Raw genomic sequence first — 26,990 nt, 5'->3', positions numbered from 1 at the left:
GAGGAAATACTGGGAAGAGGTGAGGGAAACCGCAATCCAAACATGGTTGAAAGACCAGAGTTGAGAAGGTGCATGATGTCAGTGAAGCAAGCAAAAGAGAATGTGGCAAAGATTAAACTGCATAGGTAGACAAGTGTGAAAATTATGCAGAACCATAAAAGATCATAGTAAGGAGTCTTGATAGTACTTTAAATGTGAAGTTTCAAGTAGAAGAATCTTTTAAAGTCTTTAAACAAATTTTTTATGACAGTGTCTTATTACTTAGCCCAGGCTGGGCTCAAATTCTTTTTATTTTTTTATTGTTGTGCTGAGGGTACATTGTGGCATTTACGAAAGTTCTTAGGATATATCAAATATATCATACTTGAACTTACCTCCTCCATCATTCTCTTTTACTTCTACTCACCCATTCCTGGAATAGTTTCAACATGACCTCAAGTTCTTGATCCTTTGGCTTCAACCTCTAGAGTGCTGGGATTTCAATTATGTACCACTATACCTGGCTGATTTGATCACTTTAACTGCTGAATAGAGAATGGATTGGAAGTAAAAGTGGCAAAAGTAGATATGAGGATATGATTGAAAAGATTATTTAAGTAATCCAGGTGTGAAATAATAATGGTTTGGACCAAGATAGTGATTATAGGCAGAAAAAGTCAATTTTTGGATTGAATGTTGATGGTGAAAGTCATGATGAGGAAAAGAATGAGAATATGTCATGAGCAATTGAGTAAGTGATGATATAGGGTACAGAGGAGAGACAGCATTGATGTCTTAGAGACATGGAGACATGTAGGCATGTAAATACATAAGTTTAGACCAAGAAAAGAGGTCTGAAGTGGAAAAATGAAATTGGGACTTGTGTTTGAGGCAATGGTAGTAGATAGTATTCCCTTGGAAATAATGTAGACCAAGAAGAAAAGAGGACTGAGTACAGAACTCTCAGAAATTTCAACATTAAAGGTTAACTGGGAAGAGGAGTCAGAGATGAAGGTGAGAGGAAGATGTAAAAAAAGTGAGAGAAAATAAGAATTCATAGTGTCAATGAGTCAAAGAAGAAGAGTTTCATAAAGGAATCTGTGACTTACTATAATTGAATGTTGCTAAGATGTGAGATGAAATGAAAAAAGTCTATAGATGTCCATTTTATCTGGTAGATTGATGGTGGTATTAAATTCACCTATGTCCTTACTGATTTTCTGCCTTGTTGGAGCTGTCCATTTTTGATAGAGGGGTGTTGAAGTCTCCAGCTGTGACAGGGAGTTCATCTATTTCTTCCCGTAGTTCTCTCAATTTTATTTATTTATTTTTAAATTTTTATTTTATCTTTTCACACGTGTATACATTACTTTAGCCACCCCCTCACCCCACCCTCAGTTTTTGCCTCAGATAGACATGATACATGTTAAAGGTTGTTAAATTGTTTTGGAGAATTGAACATTTTATTATGTAATGTTTCTTCTTTATCCCTGATAACTTTCCTCAAGATGAAGTCTGTTTTTTCTGAAATCAGTATAGCTGCTCCTTTTGATTGGTGCTAGAATGGTATATCTTTCTCCATCCATTTACTTTTTCTTTTTATGGCAGTACTGGGTTTGACCTCAGGGCCTTACGATTGCTAGGCAGGCATTCTACCTCTTGAGCACACTGCCAGCCCTCCATCCATTTACTTTTAAGCTATATATATATTTATTTCAGTATCTATCTATTTTATTTATTTTTGTAGTACTGGGGATTGAACCCAGGGCTTTGTGCGTGTTAGGCAAGTGCTCTACCACTGAGCTACATCCTTTTGCTTTGTGCTTTTAGACCATTGACATTCAAAGTATAGTCTCCTTATCTTTTAAAGGATAAACTTGTGGGATTTCAACCAATAGGTTAGAAGGGTTTTTTTTCTCTCAAAACTTTAAATATTTCATTCCTCTTACTTGCATGGTTTCTGAAGAGAAATCTGATATAATTCTTACCTTTGTTCCTCTGTAGCTAAGGTGTTTTTTTCCTATGTCCACTCTGTGTTTTTCCTTTTGTTTTGGTAGTACTGGGGTTTAAACTCAGAGGCTTATTTTTGCTAGGCAAGTGCATTGAGCCATGCCCTCAGCACTTCTGTATTTTTTTCTTGATCTTTGATTTTCTGTAGCTTGAATAGGATATGCCTGGGTGTAGTTTTTTTTCCTTCCCTTCCTCCTTACTTCCCTCTCTTCCTTTACCCTTTTTTGAGTTTATCCTGCTTGGTGTTCTCTGAGCTTCTTGGATCTGTGGATTTCTGTCTAATATTCATTTGGGGAATTTATCAGTCATCATTGATGCAAATATTTCTTATTTTCTCTGTTTTCCTTTTGATATTCCCACCACGCTTATTTTCACATTTGTCCTAGAGGTTTGGATATCTGTTCTTATATTTTCCCTCAGTTTTTCTTTGAAATGTCTTTGCTTTTCAGGTTTGGAGATGTCTGCTGAAAAATTCTCAAGCTTAAGAGATTCTTTTCTCAGCTGCCTCATCTTTGAATAAGCCCATCATAGGCATTCTTTATTTTGGTTACAGTGTTTTTTGTCTTTAGCATTTCTTTTTGGCTCTTTCTTGGATTTTTGTTTGCTTGCATTGCCCATCTGGTCTTACAAGTTGTCTATTTTATCTGTTATATCCCTGAGCATATTAATCATAGTTGTTTTAAATTCCCAGTCTGATAATTCCAGTATCTGCCATATCTGAGTCTGGGTCTGATGTTTGCTCTGCCTCTTTAAACTATGTGGGATTTGTTGTTTTTGTTTTTTGCTTTTTAGTATACCTTGTAATCTTGATACTGGGTAAAAGGAACTGCTATAAATAGGGCCTTTAGTAATATGATAAGGTGTTTGGGTAAGGGAAGCATTCTCAATTCCAGTTAAGTCACAGCCTTTTAGCAAACCTGTGCCTCTGACTGTGAACTTCACAAGTGCTTCTTAGTATTTTTTCATCTGTTTAGGGGGACAGGATGGCTAAAATGGACTGGAGTTGGGTATTTCCTTTTCTCCAGGTCAGTTAAATACTTTCATCTGGGGACCTTTGTAAGTACAGAATTCTGGCTCATTTCAAAATGGTTCCTTTTGCTCTATCCTTGCCAGAAGCACTAAGGGATTTTTTTATTTGACATGAACTGTGAGAACTAGTTTGAGCTTCTAGATGGAAAACTCACAAAGTATGGGGCTCTCCCTTGGAGTTTTTAACTCAGACCTATCCACATTAAATCTCATTAATTATAGTTCAAGTTTCCCTATCCCAGCATTTATCCCTGCAGAAGTTTCTGTTCAGATAATTTTAAATTTTCTGTATTTACCTGACTTTCCAAACTTGGGGGTAGTCATTTCGCCTTGTGGCCTTACATCTTTAATGGATCTAAGAAGAGTTGTTAATTTTCAGTTTGTTCAATTTTTTTACTTGTTGTCAGGATGGAATAGTGATTTCCAAGCTTTTTATATGCAGAGGCAGAAACACTCTCTAACTCTCTTCTCTCTGTCTCTCTCTAGTACTGGAGATTAAACTCAGTCGTTTGCTTTTGCTAGGCAAGTGCTCTTATCATTTGAGCCATGCCTTCAGCCCTTTTGACCATGATACTTCTATCTCTGCCTCTCAAATAACTGGGATTACAGGAGTATACCACCACATCTGGCTTGTTTTTGGAACATCTTATTAATGTTACCTCCCCCCCACACACTATGATTCTCCTAGCTCTGCCTCCTGAGTAGCTGGGGTTACAGGTATATACCACCATGCCCAGCTTGTTACTACTCTTTGTGCACATAATTTGTGGTATACAGATTCCTCTCAATTTGCTACTCAGAATGATTTGAAACATAAAACTCATCTTTCTTCCCATGAATTTATCTCATTTGTTATCTAGGTCATAGAATATCTGTAGGTCGTAGAATATCTGAGTCAATGTGTGATATTTGAAATCTTGGAAGTGCTATTAAAATTGAAACTTGATTTTGATGACATTTGTCTCCATTTTACTCCATTTTTATTTTATTTTTAGTTTTTGGTGATATTGGAGTTTGCATTCAGGGCCTCATGCTTGCTAGGCAGGCACTCTATCATTTGAGCTAAGACCCCAGCCTCCATTTTTATTATTATTAGAGTATATTTGTAAAAACTCTTGTTCAAACTTAATCCTGGACTTAACAAGGGGAAAAGGGAGACTTTTTAATAACACTACTAGAACATCTCATTGATCCCAGACACACCAGTTATAGCTGTATCTCTCAGGCATAGCATAGAAGGGTCTGTAATTAGTTCAACTTAGGTCAGGAGCTCACACCATGTTAATAAACTGCTTAGGTAAATTGGTTTCCCTTGCTGGGGATGTAGCTCAGTGGCAGAGAACTTGCCTAGCATGTGCAAGGCCCTGGGTTCAATCCCAGCACCACAAAAAAAAAAAAAAAAAAGAGGAGGAAGAAAAGACAAAAAAAGGATGTATGTGTATGGGGCATTAGAAATATGAATTTGAATTAATATAGTAATAATGATTCAGCTATGAACAATCTATATACTACTTAGGGATTGTATTAGTTAGGGTTCTCTAGAGAAACAGAATCAATAGGAGATGTGGGTCTTTAGTTCATAGCCAGCAGATTGTTGGACATATAAATCTTATGGTATGTGTATGTGGAGTGGGGAGGGCAATCTGGATTGCTCAGTCTAATTCAAATGCTAATCTCTTCTGGAAACATTCTCACAGACACACCAAGAAATAATGTTTAATTAAGTATCTGGGCATTCTTTGGCCTAGTCAAGTTGACATATAAAATTAACCATTTCAAGGATGCTATATACCTCAATAGTTTCTGGCCCTATATTATGTATATATAATATTCTTTCATGGTATTGAGTCATATTATTCCAGACATGAGAATTAAACATGCTCATTTTAGTGATGTCTCAAGTCAGTTGCTGTTTTAGGAATTTTGATGCTTATGTATATTTGAAATACCTGTTATAATCACATTTTCCAGTATTTGTTAAACTACTCTGCCTTTTGTTTAGTTTGTACTAGTTGAAAGTAAGCATTTTGTTCTTTATAACTCTTGACTAAAAATTCCATGTTTATAAAAGATGCAAGTTTGATATCCTAGAAATTGAAGCCATGTCAAGTTCCCAGGTCCTTTTAATGTATTTTGGTCTTAATCTATAGGAATAAAGTTCTTCTCACAGATTTTCTCATTTCTTTTTTTCTGCTACTGCGTGTGAGAGTGTTAATATTCAAAGGATGTCTTTTTAGGATCAACTTTATCCTCTTCAGAAAGTTCAACACTCAGGTTACTTTGTTCTTCTTTCTTTGTTTCATTGTTCAGACTCGAAGTGATCTTTCAAGACCAATGGCCTTGATGGATTATTAATTGTACAAACAAACCAGTCCATGGTTGGTTTAAATCACAGTTCAAATCAGTTTGTCTTCTTGTTCTAATTCTTTCACACAAGTTGCTCTTTGATGAAGAATAGTAACAGCTACCATTTATTGAGCAGTAGGTATCATGTCTTTGCAAGACGCTTCATATAAAGCAGTAAGTCTTCTTTATCATTAAAAATCCTATAATTATAGTTTCATATAAAGTATAAAGAAATTGAGGCTCAGAGAGGTTAACTAACTTGCTGAATGTTGCCAGCTATTAAATACTAGAGCATGAATTTAATCTTGGACTTGTCAGATTCTCACACCAATCTTCTTTCCTCCAAGCTCTACTGACTATTCATTAAAAATGTTCACTTGTATTAAAAATCAAGCACATTCATTACATATTAGTGATACCTGATTTGAAATTCCAGTCTGACTTTTGTCAGATAATGTGTTGCTGTATTTATACTCTTGAATTATACTTTTTATTTTTTTTAAAGTAAATCATTAGAACTGGGCATGGTGGCTCCTGTAATCCCAGTTCTCAGGAGGTTAAAGCAGGAAGATCCCTAGTTCAAAGCCAGCCTGGGATACTTAATGGGATTCTATCTCCAAAAAAGCAAAACAAACTCCTTCCCACAACTAAGTCATTAAATTAATAGGAACTTTCTAGAGTTGTGATTATAAAAAAGGCACAAAATGATTAGATATGATTTAAGTTTGAACTGTTCAGTATGCAAATCAGTAGTTTATGCTGGCATTATTAAACTTTGAAATTGTAAATACATTGAAGTTTTAGCAGTCACCTCACAAGTCTTCAGAACCTTTGCATGGAAATTTTCCTGGTTCTTTGAAAGTTAAGTCCCTTAGTTATTTCAATTTGTATCACAAGTGGTTAGTGAGCACTTACTCTGTGCCTTAAATGGTATGCCAGGGATATTATGTTAAAAAAAGGCAGGAGTAATTCCTATCCGGAAAAACCTTAAGAGCCTTGAGGCTCAGAGAGGGTAGCTAATTCGCTGAATGTACCAGCTATTAAATACTAGAACATGAATTTAATCTTGCTCTAGCAAGATTTAATCAAACACATTAAGAATATATGTGCTTGATTTTTAATCCTCCTTAAAGGAGTCAATTAAAAATAGAAATGAGTCATGAATCAGTTGATAAGTGCTATGAGAGTGGTAAATGTATACAAGAAAGAACAAAGACCTATCCCAAACCTAGATCATGGTAGCATGATGTGAATTACTAAGAGTCAAGTAGCAGCGGGAGGGGCAAAGTGTGGGAGAGTATTCAGGGCTGTTCTTGTGTCTACTGCTATATAATGAATTGCACTGAAATGTAGTGGCTTAAAATAGTTTATTATATCTTACGGTTTTGGGATTGATTTGGTTCAGCTAAGTGGTTCTCTTTTAGGGTTCTACTATGACGGTGTAGTCATAGTCAGACAATAACTAAAGCATCTTAGTGTCTTGCTCATTCACATGTGTAGAGGCTCATGGGCCAGATCCCCTATATTTGGCCTCTCTATATGACTTCTCTGGCCTGGTAACTGGGTTCCAAGAGTGAGTGTCCCAAAAGGACCAAGGAGAAGCTGTATTACCTTTAATAACCTAGCCGTGGCAGTTGTGTGGTTTCCTTTTAGTTGAGGTAGTCTTGAAGGTCTGCCCATATTTAGAGGAAGGAAACATAGATTTTACCGTTTAATTGGAAGAGTGTCATAGTCACATTAAGAATATCATGAGGATAAAGAAAAAAAGTGTGAGCTGAGCATGGTGGCACATGCTTGTCTCAACACTGGGGAGGTAGAGGCAGCTCATAATTTTGGAGGCTAAAATTCCAAGATCAGGTGGCCCCACTGATTTGGCCTCTGGTGAGGGCCTAATTGTGAGTGGTGTCATGATGGGAGTCTCTGTGAGAGGTAGCGATCGTATCACCAGGCAGGAAGCCAGAGAGCAATTCAGAGGTCAGTTTCACTTTTACAACAAATTATTGTCATGGGAATTCAGGGGTCCCATGAGAAGCATCTTAATCCCTTCCAAGGGCAATTCCCTCAATTTCCTAAGGATCTTTACTAGGCCTCATCTCTTAAAGATTCCACCACCTTCTGCATCACCACACTGGGGACCAAATTTCTAACACATGAAACTTTGGGGGACACACTCAAATCATATCTAAACCATAGTAGAAAGCAATAATATTTTTTATTACATGTCACTTCTCAAAGTTAAGAATTGAGACTTAACGATTAAATAGGACTAACTGGCTGGGCACCAGTGGTAATCCTAGCTACTTAGGAGGGTGAGATTGGGAGGATCTAATTTCAAAGCCAGTCTGAGAAAATAGTTTGAGAGACCCCATCTCCAAAAATAACTACACGAAATGGAGGTGCTTAACACATTTTGCGTTAAGTCATAAATGTAATGTTGAGACCAGCCACCATCTCATGTGATTTTCTTCCACCTGCATTTCAGCTGCTTAAGGGAATGTATGGAATAGGTAGATAGTTGTACTTAATCACACTTGAGGCTTTGCCACCTGAGTCTGGAAGATCAAATAAATATAATCCTGGTTTAAAAAAAACAACAATGTTTGGGAAGGTTTTATAATATTATTTGTATTAATCAGGGTTCTCTAAAGAAACTGAGCCAACAGAATATGGATTATCTGTATGCTTTATGTGCATATAAATACACACAGTCATGTGCTACATAATGATGTTTCGGTCAACAAAGGACCACATATAACTGAAGTCTCATAAGATACTATCTAGTGATGGTATCATAGCCATCTTAGTTTGTGAAGTATATGCACAATGAAATTATCTAAGAATGTATTTCTCAGTATGTATCTTTGACATTAAAGGCTGTGTGATTCTGTGTATATGCACATTTGTTAAGAATTGGCTTATGTGATTTTGGAGGCTTAGAAGTTTTCATGATCTGCTGTCTACAAATTGAAGACCTAGGAAAGTGGAGTGCATTTCTGCAATTGAAGGGCTATGATATAAGTCCCAGCTCCAGGGCAGAATATTTTCTCAGCTAAACCAGTCAAACAGAAGAAGTTCCCTTCCTCTACCTTGTGTTTTATTCAGTCCCTCAATGTATTGGATGATGCCCACTTATATTGAGAAGGTCAATAAAACTAAGAATAAGCTTATACATATATCCCATAATAAGCATATAATATATATCATAAAGCAAACTGTTTTAGTCCACCAGTCCAAATGATAATCTCATCCAAAAATACCCTCGCAGACATATCCAGAAGTAGTATTTAATCTGGCACCCTGTGTTCCAGTTAAGTTGACACATAAAATTAGCTATAATCCACATATAAAATGAACTACTATGTTATTGTACCCACCTCATACATTAAAAATAACAAGTATAGATATATGCACATAAGGTGTGGCATCTAATCTGTAGAATTAATTTTATTTAAAAAGATCTTCAATTAGCTAGTCATTAAAGATACTTTTATATCAATCTCACTTTGACTTTGATACTTTACCTTATGTATACCTAATGATTCAGTCCTTTATTTGATAGATGTGAGTCTTTTTCTTAGCATCAGTGGGTCCTCTCATTTAGAGTATATTATAGCATGTACATATTTTTCAAGTTCTCAAAGACAGGAAAATCTTTCAGCAGTGACTTCCATTCTATATTTTTTCTTGGTCTGGGAAACTTGAATTTTAGGTCTTTTCCTTATTCTGTAAGTATATCATTTTCATATCAGATAATGGAATATCTGTAGTAATGTCAGGAAATTTCTTCTGGTGCATCAGTTTGTCTTTAAAGTTAAGTGATGTTCATTAGATTCCCTTCAAGACGCTTACTTGTTCTGAAAATAATATAACTATAATTTTAAGACATTTTATTTTGGTAATATGATACACTTATTCTTAGTTCTGTTCTGATTAGTCCCAACTACTAATCTTTCTAAGGCTAAATTAGGTCTGTAAGGAATTTCACATTATCTTTAAGCAGTTGAAGAGAGGCATTTTAGTTGGACTACTATTATGTCATGGATATTATCACATCCATTCAGAAAAAAGGAAGCCACATTTAAGGAAGCATTTTCTGCATACCCCCAACAGTAAAGGTTAATATTGGATTAATGGATTCATTGCTTTTAGGCAGTGGAGAATGACTATAATCTAGATACTCCATTTGGAGGAAGAAAAATTGTTTGGCAATAAAAATCTCAGCAGGAATCTTTTGAAACTCAATTCAAGAATTCTGATGTGTAGGAAACAAAAATCATACCAGAGGACATTCTTTTGTTGTGTGTCTTTTCTGTTTTGGTGCTGTGGATCAAACCCAAGGCCTCGCACATGCTAAGCAAGTGCTGTACCACTGAGCTACATCCCAGCCCATCAGAGGACATTCTTTTGAAGTGGCAGTTTTCTTAGTTTGGATTCTTAGAGGGCTTATTGTAACATAATGTAATTTTTATGAATTAACATAATTTAAGTCATTGGATAGAAAGTCCCCTTTGCTGATATATATTATCCACTAAAAATGAGCAAGCAGAAATTCTTAATTTTTCCTTTACATGTTTAACTTTGGCCTTCCTAGACAATAAAATTTGTGTGCTGCTGCCTTCTGTGCTGACCAAGTCTTCTTTAAATCTGAAGATGTAATTATAATATATTGTTAAGCTCCATTGTTTTATTTGTCTATCTATGAAAGGTTTATATGATGAAAATTAGGATGTATTGTTTTTGCAAATATAACGAGCAATCTATTTTTTCTTTAGGATCAGACAGAGCATACTGAATCAGGACTTACTGGTAGTACAGTAAATAAGCATCATGAGTAAGCACAGAGAAGTCTGTTCCTTATCACATGCATAAGGGGGAAAAAGGTAAGAAAACCATTGTTCTTATTTTTTTCAAGAAATTGAACTTGAGAAAACAACTAGAGCTATAGAAAATAATGCTGATGCATATATGCCATTTGTTTCATTTATAAAATTGTCTCTTGTTAAATCAGAAGTACAGTTTTTCAAAAAGATTTGACTTTAATCCAGAGCAAGAGAATGTTTTAAGGTTACTGTTAAAATATGGCACAATACTAATTTCTCTACCAGTACCAACTTTTCCTTTTAGAGTCAAATCACTGCTACCTTGATCATAGAAAGGTAATTTTAGCATGAAAAAGAACATGTGTTCAAGAAGTCGTGTTAGGAGAAAAGAGTGGTTTTATCTACCCAATTAATGTCATTTATGTTTCATAGTCATTATGTAGGCACTAAACAATTTAAACTAATGTGGGGATGGGTAACCAGAAATTCAGATTTAATTATTTTATATTTTTAGACTAGTTGTGAAGAGCAATAATTTCCAGCAGAAAACTAGAAGTACCTTATTCTTTTTTTCTTTTCTCTTTCTTTCTCTCTCTCTCTTTTTTTTTTTTCCTGGTGTTGTGGACTGATTCCAGGGCCTCATGCTTGCTGAGGCAAGTGCTCTACCACTGAACTAAACCCCTATTAATTATTATGGAGCAGAAATGTTTTATTTTTCCTAACTAGGATTCATATTAGATTTCCCCCTACCCCCACCAAGTCTTATGATTATTTAGGAGGTAGAGATGGCAGGAGAGTGTATGGGCAAAATTGGTTTCAGAAACTGATCATACCATTCACTCATAGAGTGCTGCATTGTCTTCCTGAGTTCCCTGGTTTTTCTACATAAGTTGTGAGGAAAGACATGGAATAAATGTGTGACAGGAAATTGAGCTCTTTTTTCTCTTTGGTAGTGATGGCTTACCAAAACATCTGGGTCTGCAATTGGCAAGTTATTTCTTCCCCTAGCCTTCTCACATGGGAGTGTGAGAAGGTAGTGACTTTATATGTATGTCTTACATGGCAAAATCTTATCCTTCAGGCATCACCTTTGTAAGAAATTTTCCACCCACTTTATCAAAGACTATCCAAAACCACGAAAGTCCATTTTTCCATTCTTTAGTAGCTGAAGCTGAGATGTAGCATTCCTCTCAGTCTTCTTTGCAGCTCAATGTGACTGTGTGACTAAGTTCACTACAGGAATATAAGCGAAAATGTGTGCCACTCCCAGGTCTGTGTTTTTAATAGATTGAGTGTGCCTACCCTACTTTCTTTTCACCTTACTGCTGTCTCAACCTAGCTATGATGAAGTAGGTCAAAGAACTATACCCTATGGCAGTGCTAATCAAAGTATGGACCAACAACCAGATGTCTTTCTTGAGCTGGTATTGAGCTGAGATAAGGAATTCTGTTTTGTTCCGGTGACACATTTTTGCTAGCAAGTCTTTATAGAGTGCATTTATCTATATTCTTCTTGAGAACTGGCACCCTAAGTAGTACATGGTGGAGAATCAAGGTGAGAGGAACTTACATTGTACTGAGTAGAGTTCCCTACAAATGTGAAAGAGTTAAGCTTCATTGTTATGAAATAAAAAGTTCTCTTTTGTTTGAGCCAGAGAAAAAATTATTGGAATATTTGATACAGCAATCTGTTCTAGACTTGGCATGGGTGGTTCAGGCCTGTAATCCCAGTTATGCAAAGAGATAGAGGTGGGAGGACCTTGGTGTGAGGCCAGCAAGGCAAAAGTGTGAAACTCTTATCTGAAAAATAAGCTAAAGCAAAAGAGGCAGGGAGTGTGGCTCAAGTGATAAAGCACTTGCCTAACAACTACATGGCCCTGGGTTCAAACCCCTGCTATTCTCTCAAATCTGTTTTATCCCAGATAGTATACCCTGTCTCAATATGATTTGGATCCATCATTTTGGTTCTATAGCAATCAGTGCATATATCAATTAGCACATACTCCACAGTATTTTTTAATTTTATGTTTACTCATCCATCTTACCTTAAGAAGACATTGAGCTCCTTCTGGTCTGGGATATTGTCTTCTTTGTCATTGTAGCCCAGTGAAAAGGATAATGTTTCGTACCTACTAGATGCTCAATAATATTTGATGAATAAGTGTACACATGTTCATGGTAATTAATATATGGCATAAAAGGGAGTACCAGTGAGGAAGACAAAAGCAGCAATCAGATCAGTGCTGTAAAAGTAGGATCTCTAAGACTGAAATTCTAGAGAATATCTAAAAGTTCTCTGGTCAATAGAATAATAAAGAAGAGATTTAGAATCAAAAAGCAAAAGAAGAGGTCCTCAAAAAGAAACTGTACTCAATTAAATAATTATAGTCCTTTTCAAAATATGCATGAATATTTCTATTTTGGATAAGAGATGCCTGCTTTAATAAAAAGGCAAATGAAGACTCTTGATACAAGTTTTAAAATTCCTGAGAGTCCTAGGTTATGCAGTAGGAAGGCTGCCTACATCCTCAGTAAACCACATATTTTTCTTTGGAAATGAAACAGAGTCTTTGGAAATGAAACCAGGTCTCAAAAATAATCCTCGCAGAGAGCAGGAATGAGGCATCATAGAAAAGGCAGGGAATGAAAGGAAATCCTATATAATGAAAGTGAGATCTTACCTTTACCCCTTCCTCTACTCTTTCAGAAGGTGGCTATCAGGCACTGTATCTATGCACCTCCTTTCAGAAGAACATATGATCCCTCTCTGGAGTCTCAAAAAAGACTTACATATTCTGACATTTGAGGGTTTCCCAATAAGATAGCCATGTTACTAACCAATCACGATTATAGTAGAAGGCTTCTGGTTGACAAACCACACATGCAGGGCTTCTGATGGGCTTTTAGTACTTCATTTTTTAAATAGGTAGGCATTTGGAGAGAATCTCCAATGTGAAAGACAAGAGACCAAAACACATAAGTACAAAAGAGGAACTTAAAAGAAATAAATAATATTGATAATAGGAAAAAGTTAAAACCCATACTGTAGGTAATTTTATCAAAAAGGTAAGAGAAGATTAAAATGCTAGTAAAGGACCAGAAAAAGAAAATGCTTTGGAAATTAAAAATATGATTGACATTTTTGGTGTAATTTAAAAAATTATAAGTCTCAAACTTATGCTAATACAGAGAATGCTTTTTCTTTGAACCATTCAGGAGTCTAAATTGCTAGCTACAAGCCTTATGACTTTTGAATGTGTTATTGTGGGTTTTCTGCAAACATATTCATCATGCTGTATAAACATAATGCAGCCATTAAAGAAAATAATAGTAATAAATTATAATAGAATAATAACAATATATTAATATAATACATTATAATATATAAATCAATTATATAGTTATATATACAATTAATATAATTAATATATAGTCAGTCTTAACACATTATATAATTGTTAATGCAATATAAAAATCATATTAATGTATAATTAATTATAACATATAATTATTAATATAAATTATATATAATGATATAATAGTAATTGTTATCTTGTGGTTCTGGGGTATTAAACTCAGAGCCCTATTACCACCATTTAATCCTCAATCATCATTCAAGTTTTGATAGTTGTCTTATGGTTTTTTTGGGGGGGGCCACTGGGCCTTGAACTTAGGGCCTCACACTTGCTAGGTAGACCCTCACCACTTGAGCCATTCCGGCAGCCCTCCAAATAATGTTCTTTATATCAGGAAAAGAATCACCTGCTGCATTTAGTTGTCATGCCATTTTTGGTCTTCATTCTAAACAGTTCTATATATAGTCTTTGACTCTCTTGATCTGGACACTTTAGAAGATTACAGACTAGTTATTTTGTAGAATGTGCCTTAATTTAGGTTTGTCTAATGTTTTTCTTCATGACTAGATTCAGGTTATGCATTTTTGGTGAGAACATCTCAGAACTGGTGCAGTGTTCTTTTTATTGCAACCTATTATGAGCATGAATTTCCATTCGTACTATTACTAATGTTGCTTACTTTGATCACTTAATGGGACAAACAGAAAGTCATAGGAAGAGCTAAGTAAGTGTAGAGATAAATAGTTATGTTCCTGGATGGGAAAACATTCTCTCTCCTGAGTGAGGACCAGATTAGGAATTCTGATTTCTCAAGGTTGACTTTATTGGTATTTTGTTCCATCTTGTTCCATAGCTGAGGCTTGGGGTCACTGAGGGGATTTTTTTCTCTTAGCTCCTGGCTTCATGTAGAAAGCCCAGCCTGTTGGGTGTGGTGGTTTGGGTCTATAATCCCAGCACTGACGAGGCTGAGGCAGGAGGGTCATGAATTCCAGGCCAGCCTAGTCTACATAGCAGTTCTAGTCCAACCTAGGTTACATAGCAAGAACCTGTCTCCAGAAAACTCCAAAAAGAACAACAAAAGAAAAAAAGAAAAGAAAGAACTTTCTGACTTGCATCTGCAGTGGAACCACTGCCATGGGGCAGATCTTTGTAAAAAGCCTTGCAGGGAAGACCATTATTATAGAAAATATCAAAGCCAAGATCCAGCATAAAGAAGGAATTCCTCCTGATCAACAAAGACTGATCTTTGCTGGTAAGCAACTGGAAGATGGATGTACTTTGTCAGACTACAACATTCAAAGGAGTCCACCCTTCACCTGGTGTTGAAAAGAAAGAAGTCTTACACCACTCCCAAGAAGAATAAGCATAAGAGAAGGTTAAACTGGCTGTCCTGAAATATTGTAAGGTGGATGAAAATGGCAAAATTATTGCCATGAATGTCCTTCAGATAAATGTGCTGCTAAAGTTTTTATGGCTAGCCACTTTGGCAGATGTCACTATTGCAAGCGGTGTTTGACTTACTGCTTCAATAAACCAAGAGACAAGTAATTGTGCATGGATTAATAAAAGATATGAAAAGAAAGAAAGAAGGAAGGAAGGAAGGAGAAAAGACAGAGAAGAAAAGAGAAAAGGAAAGAAAAGAAAGCCCAGTCTGGCCTTCTCTTCTGTAAGTTATAAATTCCTTAAGTTTACAGCTGTTATTCTTCCTGCTAGTTTTCAACTCCAGGCCTAAGGGTTACTGTGTTGTTTATTATTTCTACGGACTAATATTCTTCAGTTTCAGCCTATTACTGTGGTTTCTTTTTTTTTTTTTTTTCTTCTAGTTTTATTACTTATTTTTTCCTCTCTTGCTTTTGAGTTTGGTTGTTTCATCCTTTTAAAATAATCACTTTTGTCTTGAATTTCTACATTCAGCGTGGGAAGGAATCCTTACTACCTGTCAATTACATATGCCCTTAATTCTTTTCTTTTTTCTTTCTTTTGATGGGACTGGGATTTGAACTCAAGGTTTTGTACTTAAAAAGCAGGTGCTGTACCTAATTCTTTTCTTTTAAAAAACTTCAAGTTAGTTAGACACTGTGGCTCACATCTATAATCACAGCTACTTGGAAAAGGGAGATTGAGAGGATCACTGTTCAAGGCAGCCAGGGCAAAAAGTTAGTGAGACCCGATCTCAACAAGTGATGTGTGGTGATATGTGGTGATATGTGCCTGGGATCCCAGCTACATGGTGGGAGGCTGTAGGTAGGAGGATCATGGTCTGAGGCCCTAGATAAAGATGTGAGACCCTACCTGAAAAATAAGTAAAGCAAGAAGGGCTAGAAGCAGACTCAATTGTAGAGAGCCTGCCTTGCAAGCATGAGGCACTGAGTTCAAAACCCAGCACCACCCAAATTAACAAAAACGCGACCCCCCCCCAAAAAAACTAAAGTTTTTTAGTTTAAAAAAACTAAACTTTTATTTTTGAAAATAAAAGCACATTAAGAATTCCAAGATGGCGGCTAGAGGTAGGAAGCAGAAAGCAAGCCTCCTATAGTGAAATCTTGGAGAGAAGCTGGAGACACACTTTGCAGGCATAATCACTGAGAAAAGGCATAACTTTGACCCCTCCACACCTCCAGCCAGCGCAGAGAATCTCCACTTCACGTTAAACGGAGAAACGAGGAGGGCCCCCGGGGCTGCCAGTGGCCGGCGCCCATACGGCTTGGGAAGACGCGGACCAGGTGAGCTTCGCGGTACCACAGTACTCCCACAGACAAGCCTGAGCCAGAGCAGCATAGCCCCCTGGACAGACTGACCTCCACCCAGGGAAAAAAAGAGAAACTGAGTAATAAGCAATAAGAACAATTAAGACATGCTGGAAAGAGGGTGGGGCGCCCTGAGCGCTGAAGATTGGGGGAAGGGAGTCCTTCCCGGGACTGTAAATAAACAAGCCGGGCGGGCAGGAGAGGCTCTGGCAGGAGTGGGGCGCGCACCCAGCAACCAGGAGCGGGGAAGCTTGTGAGAGTGGCAGAGGGAGGAAAACTCCACAGGAGAGGAGGGAAGACCCACTTCCCACGTGAACTGTAAACAAACATGGCAGCCAGCAGGTGCAGCAGCACCACCCAGTAAGCAGGAGCAGGAAAGCTTGTGAAAGTGGCAGTGGGAGGAAAACTGCACAGGAGAGGGGGGAAGGCCCACCTCCCACATGAACTGTAAATAAACACGCAGGCCTGACAACGCGGGGGCAGTGTCACCTTTCCCAGTGCTTGGAAAGGGGAAAGCTTGTAGCAGAGGCTCCCTCACAGGAGAACTCTAAACAAACAAAGCCTGTGGGACCAGGTGAGTGCTAAGTTCACCCCAGAGATCTGCATAAATAACACCACCAGCTATAGCAGGCTGAGAGCAGCAGGCAGGCAAGCCACAGTTGCAGATACCACTCTCAGAACTGCCTCCAGACGCTTTTTTTTCTTTTTCTCCCTACCTTTGATGAGAGAACAACCGAATTACACCTGCAAGCCGAAAAACTTACTGAAACTGTATTGCATTTGAACTTGGGACACTTGGTGGTGCTTTGTGTGTGTGTGTGTGTGTGTGTGTGTGTGTGTGTGTGTGTGTGTGTGTGTAGTTTTGTTCTACTTTATGAATCCCCTTTGATGAGACAACTACAGAACAACATCTGAGGCACCAAATCCAGGACTGGAGATTGAGATGGACACCCAAATTATTAAGACTGAAACTGCATTGCATATAAACTTGGAAGCTTTTTGTTTTTTTTTTGGTTTTTAATTTTCTATTTTCCATTTTATTTTTATTCATTTTTATATATAGTTATTTCTTTCATTTACTTATTTTTTTTATCTTTGATTTTCAATCCTCTCTCTGTCTCTCTAATGTCTGTTCAGCTTACTGTCGATTAGTACACTAACACTCCCTGTTTATACCTTTGAAACTCTCTTGTCTGATACCTTGTTCTGCTTTCTCCCTCTTGTCTGTATATTTGTTTTCCCCTTTTCTTTAACTTCTTGCTTTCCATCTCAGCTTACCCTTCCATTCTAAATATTACCATTGTTATTATTACAAGCTAGAAAATACTTAATTGCACACAGTACAGGGACAGTAACAACACCAACGACAATGACAGGAAGACAGAAAAAACAGGGAAACCACTTTCCCCACAGCAAAAAATTAGTACAGGAACCAGAGGGGAATGAAGAGAACAGAAACTCAGATCCAGACTCCAACAAAATGAAGATAAACTATGCCAAAGGACCCAATGAAGCCCACAAGAATAATTTAAAAGAAGACATACTACAAGTACTCAATGAGAATTTTATAGAGATGATACTGAATAGGGTCAACCAAAATGTACAGGAGACACTCAAGAAATTCCAAGACAACAAAAATAGAGAATTTGAAAAAGCAAAAGAAGAAATAAAGGAAACCATAGAAGCACTGTATAAACACCAAAGTGAAAGAGAGAACACAATGAATAAACGGATAAATGAACTCAGGACAAAAATAGACATTAAAGAGGAAACCACCCAGGATATGGTAAACCTCAGAAAAAAGAACGAAACAGAACTGCAAAACAAAATGGAAGGCCAATCCAGCAGAATAGAACAAACAGAAGACAGAATCTCAGAACTTGAAGATGAAATGGTAATTAAAGGAAAAACTGAAGAACTATTAATTAAACTCAAGACCTGTGAAAAGAAAATGCAAGAACTCACCGACTCCATCAAAAGACCAAACTTGAGAATCATGGGCATCGAAGAAGGAGAAGAGGTGCAAGCGAAGGGAATGCGTAATATATTCAACAAAATAATAACGGAAAATTTCCCAAATCTAGAGAAAGATATTCCCATACAGATGCAAGAGGCCTCCAGGACACCAAACAGACCAGATCAAAATAGAACTACTCCACGACATATCATCATTAAAACAACAAGTTCAGAAACTAAGGAAAGAATATTGAAGTCTGTAAGAGAGAAAAAACAAGTAACATACAAAGGTAAACCCATCAAAATCACAGCAGACTTCTCAACAGAAACATTAAAAGCAAGAAGAGCGTGGAGTGAGATCTTCCGGGCACTGAATGAAAATAACTTCAACCCCAGGATACTCTACCCAGCAAAGCTATCATTCAAAATAGATGGAGCAATAAAAGTCTTCCATGATAAGCAGAAACTAAAACAATATGTGACCACAAAGCCACCATTACAAAAGATTCTTCAAGGGATTCTGCACACAGAAAGTGAAACCCAACTTAACCATGAAAAGACAGGCAGCACCAAACCACAAGAAAAGACAAAGCAAGACAGTAGAAAGTAACATCAAGTTAGGTACACACAATCAAACCTTCAAACAACTAAGATAACTAAATGGCAGGAATCACCACTTACCTATCAGTAGTAACGCTTAATGTTAATGGACTTAATTCACCCATCAAAAGACACCGTTTGACAAAATGGATTAAAAAAGAAGATCCAACAATTTGTTGCTTACAGGAGACTCATCTTACCTACAGAAATAAGCATATGCTTAGGATGAAAGGCTGGAAGATGATTTACCAAGCCAACCTACATTGATCAAACGAGATAAAGAAGGACATTCCATACTAATAAAAGGGGAAATAGACCAAAAGGAAATAATAATCATCAATCTGTACGCACCCAATGTCAACGCACCCAATTTTATCAAACATACCCTGAAAGACCTAAAAGCATATATAAACGCCAACACAGTGGTTGTGGGAGACTTTAACACCCCATTATCATCAATAGATAGGTCATCCAAACAAAAAATCAATAAATCCAAGATCTAAGATATGCAATAGATCAAATGGACCTAGTAGATGTCTACAGAACATTTCATCCAACCTTTACACAATATACATTCTTCTCAGCAGCCCATGGTCCCTTCTCCAAAATAGATCATATCCTAGGGCACAAAGCAAGCCTCAGCAAATATAAGAAAATAGAAATAATACCGTGCATACTATCTGACCACAATGCAGTAAAAGTAGAACTCAACAACAAAAGTAAAGACAAAAAACATGCAAACAGCTGGAAACTAAATAACTCATTACTTAATGAAGAATGGATCATCGATGAAATAAAAGAGGAAATTAAAAAGTTCCTGGAAGTCAATGAAAATGAAAACACAACCTACCGGAACCTATGGGACACAGCTAAGGCAGTCCTGAGAGGAAAGTTTATAGCCATCAGTGCATATATTAAAAAGATTGAAAGATCCCAAATCAATGACCTAATGATACATCTCAAACCCCTAGAAAAACAAGAACAAGCAAATCCCAAAACAAATAGGACAGAAATAATAAAAATAAGAGCTGAAATCAATGAAATAGAAACCAAAAAAAACCATACAAAGAATTAATGAAACAAAAAGTTGGTTCTTTGAAAAATAAACAAGATCGATAGACCCCTGGCAAACCTGACTATAATGAGGAGAGAAAAAACCCAAATTAGTAGAATCAGGAATGCAAAAGGGGAGATAACAACAAACACCATGGAAGTCCAGGAAATCATCAGAGACTACTTTGAGAACCTATATTCAAATAAATTTGAAAATCTTAAAGAAATGGACAGATTTCTAGATACATATGATCATCCAAAACTGAACCAAGAGGAAATTAATCACCTGAATAGTCCTATAACACAAAATGAAATTGAAGCAGCAATCAAGAGTCTCCCCAAAAAGAAAAGTCCAGGACCTGATGGATTCTCTGCTGAATTCTATCAGACCTTTAAAGAAGAACTGATACCAACCCTCCTTAAACTGTTCCATGAAATAGAAAGGGAAGGAAAACTGCCAAACACATTTTATGAAGCCAGTATTACACTTATCCCAAAACCAGGCAAAGACACCTCCAAAAAGGAGAACTATAGGCCAATCTCCTTAATGAACATTGATGCAAAAATCCTCAACAAAATAATGGCAAACCGAATTCAACAACACATCAAAAAGATTATTCACCACGACCAAGTAGGCTTCATCCCAGGGATGCAGGGGTGGTTCAACATATGAAAATCAATAAACGTAATAAACCACATTAACAGAAGCAAAGACAAAAACCACTTGATCATCTCAATAGATGCAGAAAAAGCCTTTGATAAGATCCAACATCATTTCATGATAAAAGCTCTAAGAAAACTAGGAATAGAAGGAAAGCTCCTCAACATTATAAAAGCTATATATGACAAACCTACAGCCAGCATTATACTTAACGGAGAAAAATTAAAACCATTCCCTCTAAAATCAGGAAACAGACAAGGATGCCCACTATCTCCACTCCTATTCAACATAGTACTGGAATTCCTAGCCAGAGCAATTAGGCAAGAAGAAGGAATAAAAGGAATACAAATAGGTAAAGAAACTGTCAAAATATCCCTATTTGCAGACGACATGATCCTATACCTTAAAGACCCAAAAAACTCTACTCAGAAGCTTCTAGACATCATCAATAGCTATAGCAAGGTAGCAGGATATAAAATCAACATAGAAAAATCATTAGCATTTCTATACACTAACAATGAGCAAACTGAAAAAGAATGTATGAAAACAATTCCATTTACAATAGCCTCAAACAAAGTCAAATACCTAGGTGTAAACCTAACAAAAGATGTGAAAGACCTCTACAAGGAAAACTATACACTTCTGAAGAAAGAGATTGAGGAAGACTATAGAAAGTGGAGAGATCTCCCATGCTCATGGATTGGTAGAATCAACATAGTAAAAATGTCGATACTCCCAAAAATAATCTACATGTTTAATGCAATTCCCATCAAAATTCCAATGACATTCATTAAAGAGATTGAAAAATCTACTGTGAAATTTATATGGAAACACAAGAGGCCACGAATAGCCAAGGCAATACTCAGTCAAAAGAACAATGCAGGAGGTATCACAATACCTGACTTCAAACTATATTACAAAGCAATAACAATAAAAACAGCATGGTACTGGCACAAAAACAGACATGAAGAACAGTGGAACAGAATAGAGGACCCAGATATGAAGCCACACAACTATAACCAACTTATCTTTGACAAAGGAGCTAAAAATATACGATGGAGAAATAAGAGCCTCTTCAACAAAAACTGCTGGGAAAGCTGGTTAGCAGTCTGCAAAAAACTGAAACTGATCCATGTATATCACCCTATACCAAGATTAACTCAAAATGGATCAAGGATCTTAATATCAGACCCCAAACTCTTAAGTTGATACAAGAAAGAGTAGGAAATACTCTGGAGTTAGTAGGTATAGGTAAGAACTTTCTCAATGAAACCCCAGCAGCACAGCAACTAAGAGATAGCATAGATAAATGGGACCTCATAAAACTAAAAAGCTTCTGTTCATCAAAAGAAATGGTCTCTAAACTGAAGAGAACACCCACAGAGTGGGAGAAAATATTTGCCAACTATACATCAGACAAAGGACTGATAACCAGAATATACAGGGAACTTAAAAAACTAAATTCTCCCAAAACTAATGAACCAATAAAGAAATGGGCAAGTGAACTAAACAGAACTTTCTCAAAAGAAGAAATTCAAATGGCCAGAAAACACATGAAAAAATGCTCACCATCTCTAGCAATAAAGGAAATGCAAATTAAAACCACACTAAGATTCCACCTCACCCTGTTAGAATAGCCATCATCAGCAACACCACCAACAACAGGTGTTGGCGAGGATGCGGGGAAAAAGGAACTCTCTTACACTTTTGGTGGGAATGTAGACTAGTACAACCATTCTGGAAAAAAATTTGGAGGCTACTTAAAAAGCTAGACATGGATCTACCATTTGATCCAGTAATACCACTCTTTGGGTTTATACCCAAAAGACTGTGACACAGGTTACTCCAGAAGCACCCGCACACCCATGTTTATTGTGGCACTATTCACAATAGCCAAGTTTTGGAAACAGCCAAGATGCCCCATCACTGACGAATGGATTAAGAAAATGTGGTATCTATACACAATGGAATTTTATGCAGCCATGAAGAAGAACGAAATGTTATCATTCGCTGGTAAATGGATGGAATTGGAGAACATCATTCTGAGTGAGGTTAGCCTGGCCCAAAAGACCAAAAATCATATGTTCTCCCTCATATGTGGACATTAGATTAAGGGTAAACACAACAAGGGGATTGGACTATGAGCACATGATAAAAGCGAGAGCACACAAGGAAGGGGTGAGGATAGCTAAGACACCTAAAAAACTAGCTAGCATTTGTTGCCCTCAACGTAGAGAAACTAAAGCAGATACCTTAAAAGCAACTGAGGCCAATAGGAAAAGGGGAACAGGTACTAGAGAAAAGATTAGTTCAAGAAGAATTAACCTAGAAGGTAACACCCACGCACAGGAAATCAATGTGAGTCAATGCCCTGTATAGCTATCCTTATCTCAACCAGCAAAAACCCTTGTTCCTTCCTATTATTGCTTATACTCTCTGTACAACAAAATTAGAAATAAGGGCAAAATAGTTTCTGCTGGGTATTGGGGGGGGTAGAGGGAGGGGGCGGAGTGGGTGGTAAGGGAGGGGTTGGGGGCAGCTGGGAGAAATGAATCAAGCCTTGTATGCACATATGAATAATAAAAGAAAAAGGAAAAAAAAAGAAAACAAAAGCACATTTAAGATCCATATATCTTCCACCTAGATTTATCAATATTTACCCTTTTTTACAACTCTCCCCTCTTATACTCTCATGTGCCTTTTCTTTTTCTAAACCATTTGAAAATTAGCTGCAGGTAATATTTCCTTAACTACATTGGGAGGCAGCTCCTAAGGATAAGAAGAACATTCTCCTACAAAATCAGGATAACATTAGTTCATCCAAGAAAAATGATTATTGGTTCACCAAATGTACAGTTCATGTCCAAATTTCCCCAAATCCCCCCATTTTTTTTTTTACTATATATGTATTTGTGTGTGGTTTTTTATTTTTTGGGTGTCAATGGAGTTTATTAAAAGTTAGGGAAGGGAAATACAAAGGGGAACATGGTAGGCACAGGTGGAATCTGGAGGCCGAGAAATGTGTGTATGGTTAGTGTGGTGTTGGGGATTGAACTCAGAGCCTTACACATGCTGGGCAAGTGTTCTGTCTCCTGAGTTACTCCCTCTGCTCCTGTGTGTTTTCTTGATTTAGGATCCAGTCAGTGTTCATGCTTGGCATTTGAATATTTAATATCTTTCTCTCTCTTTTTTTTTTTTTTTTGGAGGTATTAGGGTTTGAACTCAGGGCCTTGTGCTTGCTAAGCACGCTCTGTACCTCTTGAGCCAGGCTTCCAGGTCCTTTTAGTTTTAGTTATGTTTTAGACAAGGTCTTGTTCTTTTTGACTGTGGCTGGATCTCAGGCTTCGGTCCTACATATGCCTATCTGTAGCTGGGATTATAGGTATAAACCACCACATCTGGTTTGTTTGTTGAGATGGGGTCTTGCTAACTTTTTGCCTGGGTTGACCTCAAACTGGGATCCTGTTGATCTCTGCCTCCTGAGTAGTTGGTGTGAACCATCATGCCTGACCCTTTAGTCTCTTGAGTTTCTTTTAATTTAGAATAATCTTGTTTTTCATACTTATTTTAACTATGTTTTTACATTGATTTTTTTAAAGAGTTCAAGTCATTTGTCTTAAAGAATCCTCGCATTATAGATTTGCTTAATCATCTCCTCAAGATTAACTTCAAGCTACATCTTTCTTTCATTTCTTTTATTTTTAATCTTTTAAAAAAAGTATTGTACTGGGGGTACAATGTGACGTTTATCAAAGTTCTTAAAATATATAGTAGTTGAATTTCTTCCCCATCATTCTCCTTTATCCTCCTCTCCCCCATTCCTGGGACAGTTTCAAAAAGTCTCATATTTCCATTTCATACATTATATTTTTGGCAAGAATACTGTATAGATGATCTGTACTTCTCATTGTTAAACTATTGGTGATACTAAATTAAATCATTTGGTTAAGATGGTAATTGTCATGCCTCTTTATTATAAATGTTTATTTCCTGCCTTGAAATTAATTATTCATTTGTAGAATGATAGTCTGAGGCAGTGTGAATATTCTCTTCTCACCAAAACATTTACCTAATAGTTTAGCATCCATTTTTGATGTTTGCCTGAATCAGTAATTTTTTTTTGAGGCAGTCTTGCTATATAGCCATGTTGACCTCCAATGTGCAATCCTCCTGCCTTAGGCTCCCAAGTGTTGGGATTATAGGTATGTACTGCCACACCTGGCCAACTTAGTAATTTTTATTAGAATTTAGTATAATTTATTGGCTACGTATTTATACATTCTTCATTTATTCATTTCATGAATATTAATTCAGTGTGTACACAATCAGGTTTTGTGTTAATCACTAGGCTACATGTTGGACACAGTCTGGTGGGTGGTTTGGTGGTTCCTGAAATCTTGTAGGAAAGCTTGACATGAATCAATTATTCACATTGATATATGTTTATAGATGGTGATAAATGGTTTAAAGGAAAAGAATGGAGTACTATGAGAGATAATAAGGGGAGTCATAACCTTTCCAGAGTTTTAGAGAATACTTCTTTTTGAAAGTGGTGTTTGAGCTCTCAAGCTCAAATAAGAATGATAAACTTAAATAACTCAAATTTCTTTAATATTTATTCTGTACCACTTATCTGTTAATTTTATCTGGCAAATTAATCATAGAGCACCTGGTGCTCTCGTACCAAGTTGTTATTAAAATAATTATTATTATTTAAATTTTCTTAATATTGTTTGCCATTAAATTATAGGCTTCTTGATGTTACAGATGATGTCTGAGATTTGACTTGATTACAGTACCCTCTACACAGTAGGTGTATAATAAATATGTTAGTCTGATTATTGGCTTACTAATATTTTTACATAATGACTAAGATTCCTTTAAGTATTGTAGGTGTATATTGCATGTGTTAGATTGGGTATGGTGAGAAATTTCATTTGCTTTTAGCAGTTGTCTAAATTGTGTGGTCTTCATCAAAACAAAATGGCATTTTTTTTTTCCAGTGGTAGTGAGGTTTGAGCTCAGGGCTTCATTCTTGCTAGGCAGGTTCTCTATCACTTGAGTCATGCCTCCAACTCTTTTTGCTGTGGTCACTTTGGAGATAGGGTCTTGCTTTCTGTTCAGGCTGGCTTGGACCATGATCCTTCTATTTCTGCCATCACTGGAATGACAGGCATGCACCACTGTACTCAGCTACTGGTTAAGATAGGATCTCATGAACTTTTTGTGTGGGCTAGCATTGAATCCTGATCTTCCCAATCTCAGCCTCCCAAATGTCTAGGATTGTAGGTATGAGCTACCAACACCTGGCTGAAATGTCATGTTTTTGAAAATTATTCCAAACTGTAAATAATTAGGTAAAAAAGATTTTATAAAAGCTATTCATTGATTATGTAGCATATTTGTCTATTGAAACTTAGATAACCTAACCTGAACCAACAATAACAAATAAAAGTTGACTAAATTAATAATCTTGGGGAAGTACTTGAAAAGTCAGTTAATCCCCTGTGTTTATTTTCTTATTTGTAAACGGAGAGAAAATACACTTCAGAGAAGAAGAAACCTTATCTTTATATATCAAAGAAGATTCATCACTTTTTATTTTTGACTTAAACTTTGTAATGACAGGATATTGCATTTCTGATTTTCCCTCTTTTTCATGTTTTCCTTACTTGATTTTTTGGGGAAATTATAATCTGACCACCTTTCCATATATACTAATTAAGAAGCTAAGCATGATTTCCAGTTTGAAAAGAAAATGTTGAGAAATTAAGGAAATAGATAAACATGGAAATCCTGATAATAGATGAAAAAAGGGGATGGGTAATAGTTGGCATTTACTTAACACCTGTTGTGCACTCTTGGCATTCTGTTAAATAGTTGACACACGTAATATATATGCCCAGAGGATGCTTCTGATCAGTTAACATTAAGGGAAGCTTAGAAACAGTATTTGGAATGAAGAAGTTTAAAAAGAATAATAACCAGAGTTATTATTAGAATTTTTCAAACTAATACCCTTATGCTAGGCTTGAGCTTTCCAGTCATTTCCCATTTGACAAAAGTTCTGAAAGCTTCCTTTTCTAATAGAAATGTAATTTTATCCCAGTCAAAATGATTGCTTTTCCAACACCTGAAACTTGACTTTTGAAGCGTATTCTATTGAATGAACAAGTCTGCCTTCTATGTTCAGTTCTACAGCTGTCTCTCAGTATCCATGGGGGACCCCTGCAGATAGCAAAATCCATGGATACTCAAGTCTTTATAGAAAATGATATTGTGTTTGCACTAATCTGTGCATATTTTCCTGTATACTTTAAATCATCTACATACATATTACTTATAAGATAGTACAGTGTAAGTTCTAGGTAAGTAGTTGTTATACTGTACTGTTGAGAGAATAATGACAAAAAAAATATTTGTATGTGTTTAG

The 26,990-nt window shown here is 36.5% G+C and overlaps 1 protein-coding gene across 5 annotated transcripts in view; it reads left to right on the top strand.

Annotated features, from left to right (window-relative positions):
* Zfyve9 (zinc finger FYVE-type containing 9) overlaps positions 1 to 26,990 on the top strand; it is a 218,125-nt gene that overhangs the window by 28,543 nt on the left and 162,592 nt on the right. For all 5 annotated transcript variants that reach the window (XM_074080130.1, XM_074080128.1, XM_074080127.1 and 2 more), the window contains exon 2: positions 10,137 to 10,244. In XM_074080130.1, the coding sequence (XP_073936231.1) occupies positions 10,226 to 10,244 (19 nt within the window). In that variant the 5' untranslated portion in view covers positions 10,137 to 10,225. The remainder of the gene's footprint in view (positions 1 to 10,136; positions 10,245 to 26,990) is intronic.

The sequence above is a fragment of the Castor canadensis genome, chromosome 7, assembly GCF_047511655.1.
Source record: "Castor canadensis chromosome 7, mCasCan1.hap1v2, whole genome shotgun sequence".
Taxonomy (NCBI): Eukaryota; Metazoa; Chordata; class Mammalia; order Rodentia; family Castoridae; genus Castor; species Castor canadensis.
The sequence above is the reverse complement of the archived record's forward strand: the minus strand, read 5'-3'. Positions and strand labels throughout refer to the sequence as shown.